The sequence below is a fragment of the Bombus flavifrons genome, chromosome 15, assembly GCF_040668555.2.
Source record: "Bombus flavifrons isolate JBK064 chromosome 15, iyBomFlav1_principal, whole genome shotgun sequence".
Taxonomy (NCBI): domain Eukaryota; kingdom Metazoa; phylum Arthropoda; class Insecta; order Hymenoptera; family Apidae; genus Bombus; species Bombus flavifrons.
In genome coordinates, this window is record NC_138456.1 from 9,801,183 (window position 1) to 9,817,634 (window position 16,452).

The 16,452-nt window shown below is 41.2% G+C and overlaps 3 protein-coding genes across 10 annotated transcripts in view; 1 reads left to right on the forward strand and 2 right to left on the reverse strand.

Moving 5' to 3' along the window:
- Positions 1 to 3,874, reverse strand: part of GABA-B-R2 (gamma-aminobutyric acid type B receptor subunit 2) — an 85,384-nt gene extending 81,510 nt beyond the window's left edge. For 3 of the 6 annotated variants that reach the window (XM_069128638.1, XM_069128637.1, XM_069128634.1), the window contains exon 1: positions 2,788 to 3,873. The gene's annotated coding sequence lies outside the window, so the exon portion shown is untranslated. Of the gene's footprint in view, positions 1 to 1,774; positions 1,963 to 1,999; positions 2,330 to 2,787 lie in introns of those variants that run through there. The other 3 variants (XM_069128639.1, XM_069128635.1, XM_069128636.1) reach the window with 3 other exon arrangements.
- A 1,977-nt stretch (positions 3,875 to 5,851) lies between these two features.
- On the forward strand, positions 5,852 to 9,657 carry LOC138187655 (glucose dehydrogenase [FAD, quinone]). Of its 2 annotated transcripts, none has more exons than XM_069128643.1 (5): positions 5,852 to 6,824; positions 7,742 to 8,097; positions 8,201 to 8,581; positions 8,670 to 9,043; positions 9,283 to 9,657. In XM_069128643.1, the coding sequence occupies exons 1-5, from the start codon at positions 6,247 to 6,249 to the stop codon at positions 9,655 to 9,657; spliced, it is 2,064 nt and encodes a 687-aa protein (XP_068984744.1). In that variant the 5' UTR covers positions 5,852 to 6,246. The 2 variants fall into 2 exon arrangements, with proteins under 2 accessions (XP_068984744.1, XP_068984745.1); XM_069128644.1 differs by having other exon boundaries at positions 8,201 to 8,575.
- On the reverse strand, positions 9,625 to 16,332 carry LOC138187659 (uncharacterized protein DDB_G0272530). Of its 2 annotated transcripts, none has more exons than XM_069128652.1 (8): positions 15,798 to 16,332; positions 12,593 to 12,721; positions 11,723 to 11,863; positions 11,081 to 11,209; positions 10,723 to 10,983; positions 10,561 to 10,656; positions 10,408 to 10,479; positions 9,625 to 10,312 (listed from the first exon to the last, which is right to left on the reverse strand). In XM_069128652.1, the coding sequence occupies exons 1-8, from the start codon at positions 15,916 to 15,918 to the stop codon at positions 10,227 to 10,229; spliced, it is 1,035 nt and encodes a 344-aa protein (XP_068984753.1). In that variant the 5' UTR covers positions 15,919 to 16,332; the 3' UTR covers positions 9,625 to 10,226. The 2 variants fall into 2 exon arrangements, with proteins under 2 accessions (XP_068984753.1, XP_068984751.1); XM_069128650.1 differs by lacking the exon at positions 15,798 to 16,332 and adding an exon at positions 12,952 to 15,416.
- Between the last annotated feature and the right edge of the window lie 120 nt (positions 16,333 to 16,452).

The following is a 16,452-nucleotide window of genomic DNA, read 5'->3' on the forward strand; positions in this document are numbered from 1 at the left end:
GACAGATGACGTTACATTTTGGATCTCGTCTCGCATATAGCGAAGCTTTCCTTTTCTAAAAGATTGCCGAATAGAATCCAATCAAATCGGATCGAATGGAATCGAGTCGAAGCTAATTTAAACGAATGAGATTTTCCAGCGCGTGAATTTTCTCGCGCGAGAAAGAATCTGTTCTCTTTTGTAATGAGCGTCGACGAGACGGGCCGCGTATAAAATCTTTGTGGCACGTTTCGAGGCGAATTGTTACGCGTGTTTGCGTAAATTTCTGAACTCGAAGGAACAAGGGCGCGAAATGACGAAACGAGGAGAAAAGAGAAGAGAAGAGAAGAGAAGAGAAGAGAAGAGAAGAGAAGAGAAAAGGCCAAGTGGCGTCGATATGGCGACCTGAATTCCCAGGAGAAAAGGGAAATCAAAAAAGCAAAGAGTCGTTGCAAATCAGAGAAGCGAATGCTCGCAGTCGCCGCTACGTGAACCCACAGAACCGCCCTATTGTTCACGCCCGAACAATGCTGTCTTTGTCGCGATGTGATTAAGCTCTGAATAAATTTTCTATTACGTTGTTCTACACCGGGCTTTCCTCCATTTTCGAACACTCTGTTTTTTTCTTCTGGTGGCTGGCTCATGGTTTCGATTCTCTCTCGGTAAAACGCCGACGCGCGAACGCCATCCAACGCGAGAACATATCACGAATTAACCAAAGTTTTTTTTCCCCATTGATCTGATTTCTTTTCCGATTCTTTCTCCCCGTCAGTCAGGATGCTATGTAAAGTTAGGCGAAGTTCCGAGCAGAACGGAACTGCGAGCACCGTCTATTATTTAGAAACGATCCAACTTTTTCTATTTTCCGCTAGAACGAACGTTTTCGATAAAAACCTCGCGGTAGAGAACACGGGAACAAGATGATTGATTCGCAATTTATGCTAATTATCGTTGATTGAAAGAAACTGAAGAACGAATTTCTTTATCTATAATACATTTATTCTTTAAACTTCCTATATCAATTACATGAAAACTGAAACAGCGTAATGTTAATTCTGTTTCAGCAGAATTTCTCATAAAAAAAAGAAACTCTTTTATCTCCCGAATACATCAGAAATAATAACGAAGAGGGAAGACAGTATATTCAGAAAGGTTCTCATTAAAAAGGGAATCGAGAAGAAATATAAAATACAGTTCATAGAATGGAAACACCGGCTGTATATACGTTTGAATTTTCAGCTACGAGACATCCGGTATTAATTCTTCCACGTAGGATATCTTACATATGCCGCAAGGAATTCAGAATCCTGGGATCTCGGAATCTCATGTTCCACATATCCGCACATACCACACCTTCAGTCTGCAAGCTGTGCTTTGTAATTTCATCCTTCCGCTATCTTTTGTATTAAGCCCGCGCGCGCGTTCGCTACGTAACCTTCAGTGTACAATGTACACGACGCTTTTGATTGACACGTCGCATTTGATATCCGAGCATGATTTGACAGCCAAATCGAATTAAATAAAAATTTCAACGCGCAAATATTTCACGTCCAGGATAGTCGCGAATACGTTTACAAAAATATACAACGTACGTAAATAGGTACGCGCATCCAGACCTCTTAATATAGCGCGAACGTTGCCGAATGAAATCTTGGAAAAAAGCTAATCGTAAATAGAAGGGACCATCTGTTCGACGACGAAAAGGTTAATACAATATCTGATCGATCGTTTCCTTGACTGAAAGATCCTCCGCTTGCCAGCGTACATATACATACATACATATATACATATATACCGAGAAAGGTTTCGTATGGTTGAACAAACATTCCGAAATAACTTGGCTCTCGTTGCTATGTTAATTCGTTATTGAGGCCGATTCGATTCATTTACGGAGCGCTTCGATAAAAACTATTCCGCGATGCGAGGGTAGATACCTATAGTTAACAACCGCATCCACGTCCCGCGTTGTGAATAATACAATTCGTGCTTTACACCGTACTATAGAAGCAATATTACGTACTTTTCCTTTGTGAAGAGGCATTGCGAAGGTAAATACAACACCGAGCACTCCTGAATGTATGTAAAACCTTGAATCGAGGTTACAGTCGAGGTCGAGATCGGTCGATTAATGATACTCGCGCTGCAACGTATGTTTGCGATTTTTCAGTTACTTAGTTGCCGAAGCTAATGTCATCGGTCACGTTACCGTCTATCGTTCTTTGTCGCGTTCGATTTCGTCACGAAACGAACCGAGCGTCCGTTTCACGGTACAACAAAGATAAGGTGAACTACGGCGATAATAAACACCACGCTCTGCCAGCTCGTTTCCTACGAATCCTAGCGAGGTAAACCTAATAGAAAATAAACGGAAGGATGCTGCTCTCGCAGACGAACGATAGTCAAAGAAAGTCAAACACGCGACGATGTCTATATTATATTGTACAAGTATCAGACAATCCAAATTCAAGTTTGCACGTAAAAATACAATAGATGTTTCAGCAGGTTGGCGTGCTGCAAGTTGCCTCGATATACAATAAAGATTTCAGATAGATTTCGTAAAAGTTTCATGTCCTGCTTCAAACTGTACGTATATATAGGTGTGCCAATGCACGTACACGCGGGTACGTATGTCGCGTGTGTACGTATACATCCGTACACATTTATTACTTGTTCAAACGATGCATGTAAAAACGTACACGAGCGTAGATATTCGAACAAATACACGCTCGTATACAGAGACATGCCCGTATGCGCGCAGTGACAACGCAAAAGAAAAAAAAAACAGGAAAAAAAAATATATACACGTACCTGACAACATATAATCCTCTGTTACTTGTCCGCTCTTCCCTCCGGAGGCATTTATCTGCATTATCTTCCTGGTGGATTTCTTGTACTGACTACGTCTGATAAACTGGTTGCCACCCCCATCACGAACTAGCTACCGATCCTTGCGATACCATCCACCAAGAATACACTACACACTATTCGAGGAAAGGAATCTCTCCCCCTCCCTCCCCCTCTTTCTCCCCGCTCCGTTCTTCTTACTCGCTTTCTCGCTTTTATTCTTCTTCTTTGACCCTCTTCTCTGTCTCCTTTTTTCGAATTAATTTGCTATTCGGTGGCCGCAGGAGAACGATGTAGCATGATGCTCTTCTTGCTGCGAGGGGTTTACGGTCACGAAAACTGCGCAGAGTCACAGGGTCGCGCAAGATGAGAACGGCTCGATCGGATCGAGAGGGAAGAGGATCCAAAGTGCAGCGATAGGAATACGGTCGGTACGGTGTGAAGAACGAAGAAAAGAGCGAAAAGACGGACCGGTCAGTGACGGCGGTCGATAGATGGTGACTTTCCAAGCCGTCGATTGTAGCACGTTAACGGATAAGTATAGGAACGAATGATCGAAAAAGATCCGTGATAAGAAAAACGCGACGAGGTAAAGAATACGTACGGAGATCGCGTACCATTGGCCGAGCGACAAAACCCGACTGTTTTCCAACGGTAGCGAATCGAACACGATCAGTCACGTTCGCCGGATGTAGCGCGAATAGAGGGTTGGTCTTGCGCGGCAGCGCGCTCACGCGGTCATCCGGTAAACTGACAGACCACCCCTGAAAGACCTCCAAACTGTCAGCCTTCCCACCCTGCTCTTTTGCGGCTGCGCGTTTTCCTGAACCCGCTGTCCCTTACCCTGGTGCCGATGTGCTCTACTTCTCCCACCACCGACTAGCGATGGCCCTTCGATATTCTCCCCGTCGCAAGTTTTCGAGCAAGTTGCTCCTACGAGGACCCGCGAGTCTCGCCAATTTCCCTTGTATTTAACCTCGCATAGCCGCCAGCCTCATTAATACGATATACAAAGTTTAGTTTCCCTTCGCGAACCTTTGTTATTCGATGATAACGTAATAAGTGCGACTAAATTTGATTATCTAAAGCACCTACATTATCTAGATTACCTCAAGTAGATTAACCAAGTTGCATAGATAGTATGTAACGAGAGTTCGAAAATGTTCTGCGGCGTCTCGAAGTCATCGCTACCGTAGGAACCGATTCTTGTCCCTTATTTCCACGCCCCGTGAAAAACACCCCACCAGCCAGCCACTGGAAGGAAGCTCGATCGTATCTACCCCGTGACCCCACATGCCAGCATTCCCTGTTAAAAGGCTTTCCACTTTACTTCACTCCCGATTCTTCTTCGCTGACTCGGTCATCCTTCGGGAAAAGACTTTGCTTTCTGGAACACTTTGAAAATTGCCAAACGTCTGGCGAGCCGAATTCGAACAACATACCTCGAAACTTGAAACTCCGAAACTAACGATCGAACAACCAAATTACTTACTTCTTCATTGGCCCAATTTTCTTCGCCAATTTCTCGAAGCTCGAAACACGATACGAAGCATGTCTGTCTATCGTGCGTCATACTCTTTTATTTCGTCTAAATTGATACTCGGCATTTAAAATTACTTATGTCGATATTCGGTATTTAAAATTAACGCGAAATATCCTTTCGGCACAAACACACGGTTGTGATGACAGCGTCCATGTCTGACTAACGAGGTTATGATGATCATATTATTAATGAAATCATTAATTATACGCAACTTCACGCAAAAATTCCATATTCGTGAGCACATCCGAGTAAACACGAAACACTGAAATAATTTGGAACTTTATTCTTAGGTATAAGAGCAATGTTAGTAGATATTTAATTTCGCATATAAATACCACGCGATTCTTCGTTTCTTACCGCGCTTTTAAGATACATTCAACTGCACTTTCTTTTAAACACGCTAGGTAGAGCTACTAGAGATTTGCCGCGCTTTCGCTATAGTATTAGATGTATATATTGGAAAGTTTAGGAGCTGTAAGTTTAGAAATTATATTTAATTCGATCATCAAACTTGACATAGATTTTTCAAAACACGAATGAAACGTAAGAATAAATTTCATGTGACACTCTTATCATTTTCGCGTCACATGCAACGTTATCGATACAGTATAAGATAAAATTACGACATTAGCGATTAGAATTAAAATTAAATCAATGATTAATAATTAAATAATTAATTAATTAAGAAACAGGATAGACGTAACCGTCGGTGGTTACATCGATCATCATTGACTAACGTCGAATCAAAGGATTTCTACTATATCATAGCACGAAAATGAAGAGACTATTCTCCTGCGGATTTCTTTTCTTATCTTACTTGCAAATAAGATGACAAACAGTCATCAAACTTATAAACTAAAAGTTTACAGTATAAAATGTCATACGTAAACACTGAACCAAACCCGAATATCAAAATTTGTATAAATAACATTTGAGTATAAGAAAGAAAATACTTTTATAATCGATACGACTATACGAAGGAAATAATTATATTCTGCGCAAAACCATTTGCCTTCTTACAAGTTAAATTGCAAATGTTGCACATCTTCGGAAAGATTTCCTGTACACATGTTATAAATCTTGCGCACTAGTACAGTCCTTATTCTTCAAAATTATCTTTACGCTATCTTTCATTATTTTTAATCGAGTTGTCTTTACTTTTTACTCGATTGATTCATTCAAATATGATAAATGCACTTTAGGAAAAACTCGATGAATGACTGACGTCATCTTCAAGATGTCCTACTTTTCCATGGTTTTTTGTGATATCAACTTCGTATAATTTGTATTCTCAAACGGTGTTTAATATTTCTATAAAGAAACGTTCGTTACGAAACTAAATCTGAATATTCCAATGAAATATATTTCTTCATAAATATCAAGCCTATTTAATAAATTAGCGACGACAGATGCGGCGTTTCTCGCGATGAATCGTTCCTTTAATTTGGATCATCGATCTCTTCGGAGGAGCTTCCGTTCTGTAGGTGGGCGTTTGATATTCATCTCGTACTCTTACTCGCGTCATTATACCTTGACTATACAAACGCTATCAAGAATTCCAGGTGTCTCTCGTGCCAGACGTCGATCGTGTCGAGCAAATTCGTTTCGAGGTAACGAGGCACAAAGATCGCGCGAGTCGATGACGATGGGAAGCTACGAGGTGTTCCCTCACAATTTTGCTATATTTACATTAGAAGCACACGAGTTTTTAAGTCTCGATTAAAGTTTCAATTCAAGCGTTTCAAATTTTCTGTGACAAGTGTCAAAGTGATATAAGTGATTGTTTCTACAAATTTTGTATTTTCTCAATCATACGTTCACCGGGTATACAAAGAAATCGGTTTCGTCATCGCTTGAATTCACTGAATCCCTGATAAACGATGTTAAAGTTGTTGACATCTGTTTTGTTCCTGTCCTTCGTGCAATGTATTCTTCCTCCCGCCATACTAGAGACTGTATACCAATTTTTCACCGAAATCCCAACCGTGGACAATGACTTTGTCACCGATGAAATATCTATGTCCAAGGAATACGATTTCATCGTAATTGGAGCTGGTTCTGCCGGATCAGTAGTGACAAATCGTCTGACAGAAAATTCTAATTGGAATGTACTGTTGCTAGAGGAGGGCAAGGACGAGATCTTTGTTACAGATATACCATTGCTAGCTTCAGTTTTGCATATCACCGACTATGTCCGATTGCATAAAAGCGAACCAAGACCCCGAAACGCCGATGGGTCTGGCGGTTACTGTTTATCGATGAACGAGGGTCGTTGCAATTTGCCAGGAGGAAGAGCTGTTGGTGGTAGCTCGGTGGTGAATTTTATGATATATTCGAGAGGATCGCCCGCGGATTATGACGCTTGGGCTGCACAAGGTAATCCAGGATGGAGTTATCAGGATGTGCTACCGTATTTTATCAAATCGGAGAACTGCAAGCTTCTGGATCAAGACATTAGGTACCGTATCAAGTTTACCCTTTGACCGTATAATAAAATGAAAGAACGAAGAATTCATAATGAACGATTTGCAAAATAATTACGTCCCTGGCCCCAAGATTTCCTATAAATTCTTTGCAAATTCTTTCATTTTCCTTGAAGCTTAAGCTAAATAAATTTGTTGACAGATCGTAGAAAAATATGATTGGCTCGAAAATGATTCAGAAAACATATTAGAGTTAAAATGTGAAATTTATAGCTTATTATATTTGACTTCGAGTCTCTCGTGCTACGCTGTAAATAGGAAAATATAAAAAGAGTCTTTGCGAACTGTCTTCAGAAGCTTTCATCTGCATTTTCGTACTAATAACGCAACAGTCGAATCTACGAACAAAACGACAGCAATATATTAGTTAACACTTTACCGACCGATAGCCTATTAATCGGCTTTTTGTCGCCGACAATCTTTCTCATTATTTGAGCAGTAATTCGTTACTAAGTACTAAGGTACCTTGCTCAGTTGCGTCAGTTGCGTTACTTTGTAAGCTCCCACAGTTTTATACCAATTTCAAAAAGTTACCGTTCGCGATGAACGAAGAGAATGCTATTGGAGAGTCTAAACCGAAACAGAGTCAGCGTCAGGGAGAATCTACGCCTGAGATGCCGGTCGGTCGTGCGTATGTTGCTGAATTGCTAGCGGTCGGTAAAGTGTTAATAATAAACATATCCACGGTAAAATGTACTAATTGAAGATACATGCAAATGAATTCGCGAATACTAGAAAGTGACTATGGAATATGTGCTAGTTCAATGTTTGCTTAACAAACGTTTTAAGAGAACTTGAGAAACAGAGTGATAATATTACTTAAATTAAATTTCTCGTTTACCGATTACATTCGATTACGGCATTGTCCTTCTGACACGGTTTATCTCATCAGATATCATGGCCGCGGAGGATACCTTGACGTGACGTCTCCGTCGTACGTCTCTCCTCTAAGAGAATGTTTTCTCCAAGCTGGCGAAGAACTAGGATATGATGTAATTGATTACAACAGCGACAGCATTATTGGCTTCTCTACGGTTCAGGTTCATCTACGAAACGGACACAGGGTCAGTGCTAACAAAGCGTTCTTAAGACCTATTCGACTCAGGAAGAACTTGCATCTCTCCAAATTATCAAAAGTAACGAAGATCATCGTCGATCCAAAGACGAAAACAGCCATGGGTGTAGAATTCGTTAAGAATGGCAAAGCACTGTTTGTCTCTGCCAAGAAGGAAATAATACTTTCAGCAGGTACCTTGCAAGAGCTACTAATATTTCTTAATATTCCTTATGGTCGCCAAACTGTTGCGAAAACTCTTCGTTAACGTCTCTTACTCGTGTATTTATTATTTAGGTACTCTGAACTCGCCACAGTTGTTGATGCTCTCGGGAATAGGGCCGAAAAGTCATCTCGAGTCTTTAGGTATCCATGTAATCGAGGATCTACCGGTTGGATATAATCTTCAAGATCACGTCAGCATGTCGGCACTGACTTTTCTCGTAAACGAGAGCGTGACCATAGTCGAACCTCGGCTAGCTTCGAATCTAGCCAACACCGTTGACTATTTCGTTAAAGGGACCGGGCCATTGACGTTGCCCGGAGGAGCCGAGTGTCTCGCCTTTATCGATACGAAACAGGATTATCCAAAGAATCTAGTCAAGAAGTTGCAAGTTAATACTAGCAATTTTCACGGTAAAACGCGCTCGAAGAGATACAACGACAAGAGAGGTAACGGTAAAGAAATTCCTCGAGCTATGCACGTTAAATGGCGATTAACAATTTAATATCGCACAACGTCAAAGTTACTACTTTCGTTTTTCAGTATCTTTACCTCCGAATATAACTTCCATCAATGTAAATTCGGATTACTTGAAAGATTATCCACGTCCGACTTCGCGGGAAAGCAAAGGGACAGATGTTCCCGACATTGAACTGGTTTTAGGTATAAGCGCTCTAACCGGTGATATATCGGGCAGTTACAGGGGACTTCTCGGTTTAACGGACGAATTTTACAAAGAAGTGTTCGCCGGTTACGAAGGTTTTGACGCCTTTACCATCGTCCCGGTACTCTTACAGCCAAAAAGTAGGGGAAGAATTACCTTGAAATCGTGTGATCCACATGACCGACCTATTTTCGACATAAATTACTACGATCACGAAGATGATATCAGAACTATGGTTCGAGGCATTAAAAAGGTTGTTACTTTCAATGTAATGTTTATCTTGATATCGCCACGGCTATTTATCTTGCGTTTCACAATCACCGCTTTTCCAACGCATCCACCGTAGAGTTTCCTTACAGCTATTCATTTTTCTTGTACATCTCTGTCGCGGTTGCTCCTTCTGTTTCTTCCTATCTTCCTTCTTTTTCTGCTATCGCTACCGCTACTAATATGGTAATAGGATCTAAAGTTAACTTTTCATTGCTGTTTCAGGCTATAAATGTTGCATCGACTGAAGCTTTCAAACGTTTCAACGCGACGCTATTACCAGTCGCGTTCCCAGGATGCAAACACGTCTCGTTTGGTTCTGATCTGTACTGGGCTTGCGTCTCGAGGCACGTGAGTACGACCCTAGGTCATTTCGTAGGAACGTGCAAGATGGGCCCAAGGAGGAACTCGGGTGTGGTGGATCATAGGTTACGAGTGCACGGGATCAATGGTCTCAGAGTTGTGGATGCCAGTGTGATACCTACTATAATAGCAGGTCATACGAATGCGCCTGCTTATATGATCGCTGAAAAGGCTGCGGATATGATAAAAGAAGACTGGGAAATGTCGAATTCCGCACGCAGAATGTCGTTTAATTAAATATTGGAAAATATAGGGAACAAATTAGAGGCTAAAGATCGTACATCAACGCATGTGTTTTCGTATAAATTTGCTTTCGTTGCTATTCGTTCGAGTATAGTGCTGCTACAGAAGCAACTGCCTGATCTTTGCGCGATTGTTTGTGTTAACCCTTGGACGACGAGGTTGGCTTAATTCGGAATTTACGTATTGTTATTCTATCAAACTACGTATATGAACGAATTCATTTTTTAAGTAACTTTAGTCGTCACACAGATGATTTATCGCCATAAAATAAAATATTCGACGCTCGATAGAATGATACAGCTTCCGCTGGACGAAAGTCAATACACGTTGAACAGCGATTAACCAACTGTGATATAAATAAATACGAACCGGTTGGAGAAAATGGATTTGTCTTTGGTAGCGATATGTTCATCTCTATCTACACAAATGCATCGTATTTACAATGAAAGAAAACATTTGAATAAATATAGTTGTACAATAATAACGTCATTATAACTCGATAAAACTGCGAAAGACTATGATATCTTTTCAATCGTTGCTATAAGCGACTGTGTCGCTCTTATTCACAAAGTCAATGAAAAACTCGCAAAAAATACAAAATTTAGAACTAGAGGAAGTTGTTGCCAGAACTCTGTAATTGTCGCAGCGCCTGAAAACCAATGAAATGCATTTGTTGTGCGATCCAAAACGAAAAATGAAAATTTTTGTTTCACAAATTGCAATGAAGAACGAGAGAACTGTTACCATTGTCGCTATATCGGATGCAATCGTGCAGTTCCTCTGCCATAATGTAATCCTTGGCGCATTTGCAAAAGCCTGGAAAATAGATCGGTACTCTGAGAAGCGGTATACGTACGAGCTTTTGCTTCGTTGACGAACGTTAAAATGAATTCTTACCATCTATACAATCAACGTTCATCACCTCGGTAGAGTTGGAGTCCCTGTACGTTTCGGTAATACACTCTCTATGACTTTGACATCTGTTATTCAACACTAAAATGACGATTCATCGGTCGAATTAGTTTTGATTCGCCGCGAAGCGACGCTAACGGTACTCACACGTATCTTCGAGACAAATAGAACCGCGTTGATGGAAGTACTCGATACACCTGCATCTGCCATTTGGTCCGCACTCGGACTCCCTCTGAAATAACTGGCATTGAGAATTCTCTTGACACGGTTCTCCGATGGATTCGCTAACTTTCAAACACCGTTTGCCGTCGCTCGATAGCACATGATCCACTTTGCACGTACAGAAGTCGAGGCACCTCGAGTTCTCCGCGATGCAATCGTAATCTTTGGAGCATTTTTCACCTAACTCTGTCAAGCCACGCACGGATCACTTTGATTTTCTTCTCCGTTCAAGCACAATTATTACGTAAATACATGCATACAACGTAACAAGTGGCACGCTTACCAATATTTGGAATGCAAACGTCGTTGCGTGGATTCGCATGATAGTTCAAGGTACACGCACAGAATCCTGTCACGCAGAAACTGTCTTTGATGTAGCAATTCCGATGTGATTGACAAGGAAGTCCTAATCCTGAACAAGAATCGGTGTCGATCAGCATTTCTATACTACAGCTTTGAATTTTTTCAAAGACATTAAAACATCTTTACGAGGAGGAGAAATATCGCTGGTATCGAGGGGATCTTTAACAGTCTGATGAACAAAGTGGATATAACCGGCGTTTTTCTTCCGAGACAACGAAAGAGAAGAAGAAAATTATGCCCACGAACTTAATTTGGTAATAATAATTTAATGTAACAGTAATTTGATAATACAAAATTCGTATGATTTAGTAGTGCTTTCGTACGATTGATCAAAAAGCTGATACTACGAAAACGAAGTGTGAAGCCCGATGAGAAAAAGAGGCTTCATTAGAAAACAGTGGCATACGCCGATATAATTTGTAGCCAGTGTAAATTACGTCGCAGAGATATTTTAATTAGCCTTCGAATCGAGCGTGCGAAGGTGAAAAAATAATTATAGCACCTGCTTATAGATAATGATAGAGGAAACTGAAGCGTTTCGCAGGAAGTGGAGTACACTCACCTACAGACTTGTAACACCTTCCTTCCACGTAGTGAGAACCGTCGGAGCACTGGCAGATCCTTTGTCGGCACTCCGAGTAAGGGGCGAAGGTCACTTGACATTGAACGTCCACTTCACAGGGGTCCCCGATAGCATTCGCCACTGTGAACAAATTCTCCTCGAATCAATTTCGACGTTGATGGATTCCGTGATTTAGTTAGAAGCTAGCCTTCGCGTGGGAAGTCGAGGAAAATATAGCTCAGTTTTGTCGGACCGACGAGCACGATGAACGACACGCTCTAGAAGACGATGAGACCGTGAGAACGGAACGGCTTAGAATACGAGCGAAGAAAGATGTCCGTGGAATCACGTTTTCCGGGGTCGGCGACACCGATTCCGACTTAGCGACGAGGACGATGATTAATCAGAATTTTTATCCAGGTCGATCGGTTCCTGTTGTTCGTTCCAAAAAAAAAAAAAAAAAAAAAAAGAATATTTAACTATCTGTGCTCGACTCGACTAGCCGAAATAGACGTGGAAATTTACCGAGGTTATTTTTATCCGATTTGACCGATGATTAGGGAATTGATTAAAAAATTTCAAAGACATGGAGAAACACGCGTGAAGTTACATAATGTTAGAAGTAAGAGCGCGCAATGAATTCTAATTATGTAATAAAACTAACGTTATAGACATTGATATTATTTTCGTCGTATCAATTTTCGTGACTTCTGTTTTCCAACAAGTATTTTTACGTTTTTATAAGTCGTTCTATACATCGCTTTAATATGGAGATTTTCTTTTTTCATATGTAAATTAAATACCTCGACTTTTAGAATTTAGCAAGATACGTTTTATTATAATGTAATGAGAAATACTTGAAAAGTGTACCTTTGAGACATTCCAGGTGCGTGCGATTTTTATAGGCGATAAAACCGTCTTTGCACAGACAGGCTTCCTGGTTCCAACAATAAGCATTCTTCATACAGTCTTCGTCGTATCGACACTTTGCCAACGTCTCTGAAAAATTCATATGAGCGTTACACGTCCTCCTTCAAACAGCCAAATTTAATCTCTAATCTTCAAACATTTTCACATTCATAATTGTCGCGTACAACGCACTTTCGTTTCATACACCTCGTTCAGCTTACACGGACCAATTTTCTAGCTGTTCGTAAGGATTGTTCGAATTTCTGACGAAATAAGGGTCAGGAGTCGAGCGCAAAGGGACTAGAATCGCATATACATACGGGGAGGTGGTGTTCGGTCGCTGCATCGCGGCAGCTGTTGGTTGACGTAAGAAATGGTTGCACAGACGGTGACAGGCACGAGGACGAGGAGCCTCGAGATCCCGACCACCGTCCCGATCGGTGTCATTCTCGTACCACCGTTGGAACGTCTTCCTCTCGGCGTCGTTTCATCAGCCCAAACTGAATGATCGTCATTCCCGATGGTCCCGCGAAGGATCTCCCGTTTCTTCCTCGGACTCGTTCCAGCCAGCCCGCTAGGCTCGTCTCTTCACGGTCTTCTGTGTGCGTTCTCACCGTATTCGCGTTACGCAACTCAGCCACGAAGCTCCGCTCTATTGCTTCACGTTAAATTCGATGACGGCATCGTTTCAGTTGTATGTACTTGTTCATCGACTCGTTTCGTGTACCGTGATTATCGCCAAACCCCGACTAATCGAGGACGATCGTTCTTCGCCGTGTATTTGTCGAGCGTGGCGATCTTCTGGGCAGTCAAAGTTTTCGAACAGCGTCCAATAATGTTATTTCGTTTAATTTAATTTACGATCGTTGTTCGATCTTTTTTTAATTACCGGTAACCATCATGACTGAAGATAATTTAAATTTACAATTTTATTATTCGCACCGGATACCAATTGCTATTAATAAAAATCGAAGATGGTTGAAATTAATTGCACGATGGTTAACGGTAACCAAATTCGTTTAAACTAAGAGATATATATTCTTATACCATAACTTTTTTTTAACTGCAGTTACAACAGTTATGGTCCCTGTTTTCAGATATGAATTTAGAGGGCTTCATATTTGGTATTTGATGACCTCTTCTCTAGACTGTTTCGGAAAGGCGATTAACTCAAGTTGGCAAATCGATACGCGGCATGGATTTGATTCGCGAAAACGATTTGTTGCCATTGTTACAGGGAGCAAGCGAGGCGCGTTTTACCGATCGCGAGTGAAATTAGGTTAAACGCGGTCGGTTGGTATCGATCATACTTTAAACTCGATTAATCGATCGTAACGAGTTAACAAGACGTTAAGTTTGTTTTCAATTCGGCCGCCGATGACCGCGCGTCGCGTCGCATCGGTGCACTCGTCCACGGTCGCTGGACAATCGATCTAATCCGAGAGGCTCTCTCTCTCCATTATACGGTATTTCGCCGTAACCACGTAACAGGTTGCACTATGCCAACGGTGATACGTATGCGTTAAATCGATGATTCAACTGCGAAAGTACGTGATCGCGGTTAACTTTAATTAGACAATGTTTGCGCAACAGCGCGGAAATCAGAATATCATAAAGATCGTACATCTCTTTAGTTCGATAAAGTTGAACCGTTATCAGAAATTTTTGTTGATTCTCTTTTACAATCTGAACACGCGATGCTGAACCTGTGGCGAATATTTCGTAATAACTACCGCGAAGTCTTTTATTCGCTTTCGACTAGAAGGTTGCCGATCGATGGTCGAGTTTAACGTGCTCCGCTTCCATAGTTTCGGCCTATTACACAACGATAAAACACGTTTAAACACAGAAGCCACTGTTAGGTATATCGAGCCTCGTTCCTTTCATCGTTGTCACGTAGCATTCGTCCAATGATTCTCAGAAACTTTATTCGATTCTTACGGTAATAGTTTACCAGAACCTGACGATTGAGTCATTGCGCAACTTGTATGCGCATTAGTAGATTTGTTCGGTACTATTTTTATCGGTAGTGCGTCAGTATCACACCTATAGCTGTATTTAATAGTTGTAAATATAACTTTCGATTACTTTGTATTAGAAGATAACATAGAACAATAATTCGAGCTTAAACGTTGATATTATAGACAGATATATGAAATGAGATTTCTATCGTAATATAGCAAAACCAGTCACGATACATTAGTCATCCCTATATAGAAATAGCCGAGTATCGCGTGGAGACGGATTTGAGATTTTGTCATACGTTTTGGAGGGTTAAATACTGCCATTGTTCCCAGGTCACGTGTGACTTCGTAATAGGGTTTCACGCAATAGCAAGCTTTGTTTAAGTCGTACGCTGCAGTCTAGCTCAGAGAACAATGCGTTATACCGAAATATCAGACGACAAGAGGGAACGACCTCCCTTGTTCTTTAATTATGTGCGGTTCCAAGCCGACATTCGCCTAACTGTGAGAACCAGCAGCGTAGATCCGGTCTCTTCGTGTTTCCCCACGAAACCGAAGAAAGGATCACTCGGTCATGAAGGAACGAAACCACGCGAGACTTTCTTTATAAATTCACTCGCCCCAAGAACTCGAGATCTTATCGCTGAAGAAACCTCGTCGAGACCGTACACTAGCGGATTTTTCTTTCGACTTTCGTTACATTCGACGAGTTCATTAGCTGCGATACAGCGCGCTTTAAAGAACTCATCGACGCCAATTTAATTCGATCAAAATTCGAGATACGTAGAATCGAATTATAGCTGAAAACCGTGGTGACATAAATCGACATACAATATTTCAAATGTTCGTTTTGCTTCGGCTTGAAACGTACGCGTTAACGGGGTAGATAAACAGTATATCGCACTCTTTTTCTTTTTTTCTTTTTTATTTTTATACTTTATATGCGATAACCGTCACTTGCAAATTTAACTCGAATTCAAATTCAAGCTCGTATTTAAATTCAAATTCAAATTGAAGGTTCCTTTTCAAATTGCCATGCGCGGTGTACAAAATTTTTATGAAAAACTTGAGATTCTTGGGAACAGCGTAGAAATTAAGGACACGTGTCGGAAACGCGAATCGGTCACATATTTTACGCATAGAATAATAGAATTTAAAGAATACGTATCACGACTTTGAACGATGCAACGAAGCACACTCACGTCTGAGGAGTAGATGTTCATGCTGTCCGTGCGCGGCGACGACTGCACTCGGTACGACGAAACAGAGGCCGATCGACAGCGCAAGACCTCCCATTGTGAGACGATTTACCAAGCCCGCCATCTTCCTCGTTCAGCACGAGCTCGCTGCTTTTTCGCACGTTCCTCTTCCTTTTCTTTTCATTCGTTTCCAATCTGCAGTCACGAAGCTCGCAAAGACGATTCTCCCGATATCGTTCTTTCTCCCAGTCTAACAAAGATCGTTCTTAAATTCCGATTGGCTTTATCTAATCTGTGCGCGCTGATAAGTTTGTGGTAAATGCAGCGAACGAAAAGGAATCATTCGTCTGCTTAATCGTACATCGCCATTGAAATAGCAACACGATGTATTACATCAAGCGTGTGTCATCAGAAATTTTATGATCGAATAGGTGAGGAATGAAAACGCCGATCCACGTGACCGTCATCGATATTTCAAATACGAAGTTGATACGAACGATGGCGCGATTCAACCGCCGTTATCTTTGGGAATATATTAGATAAGCGAAATGTCGAAATTCGTATTTGTAATAGTAATTAGGGCATCACGAAGGTGTACTAGCTTGAAAATACACAATTCTTCATTGTGAAGGTTATCGGGATGTGAACGTTACTGAGA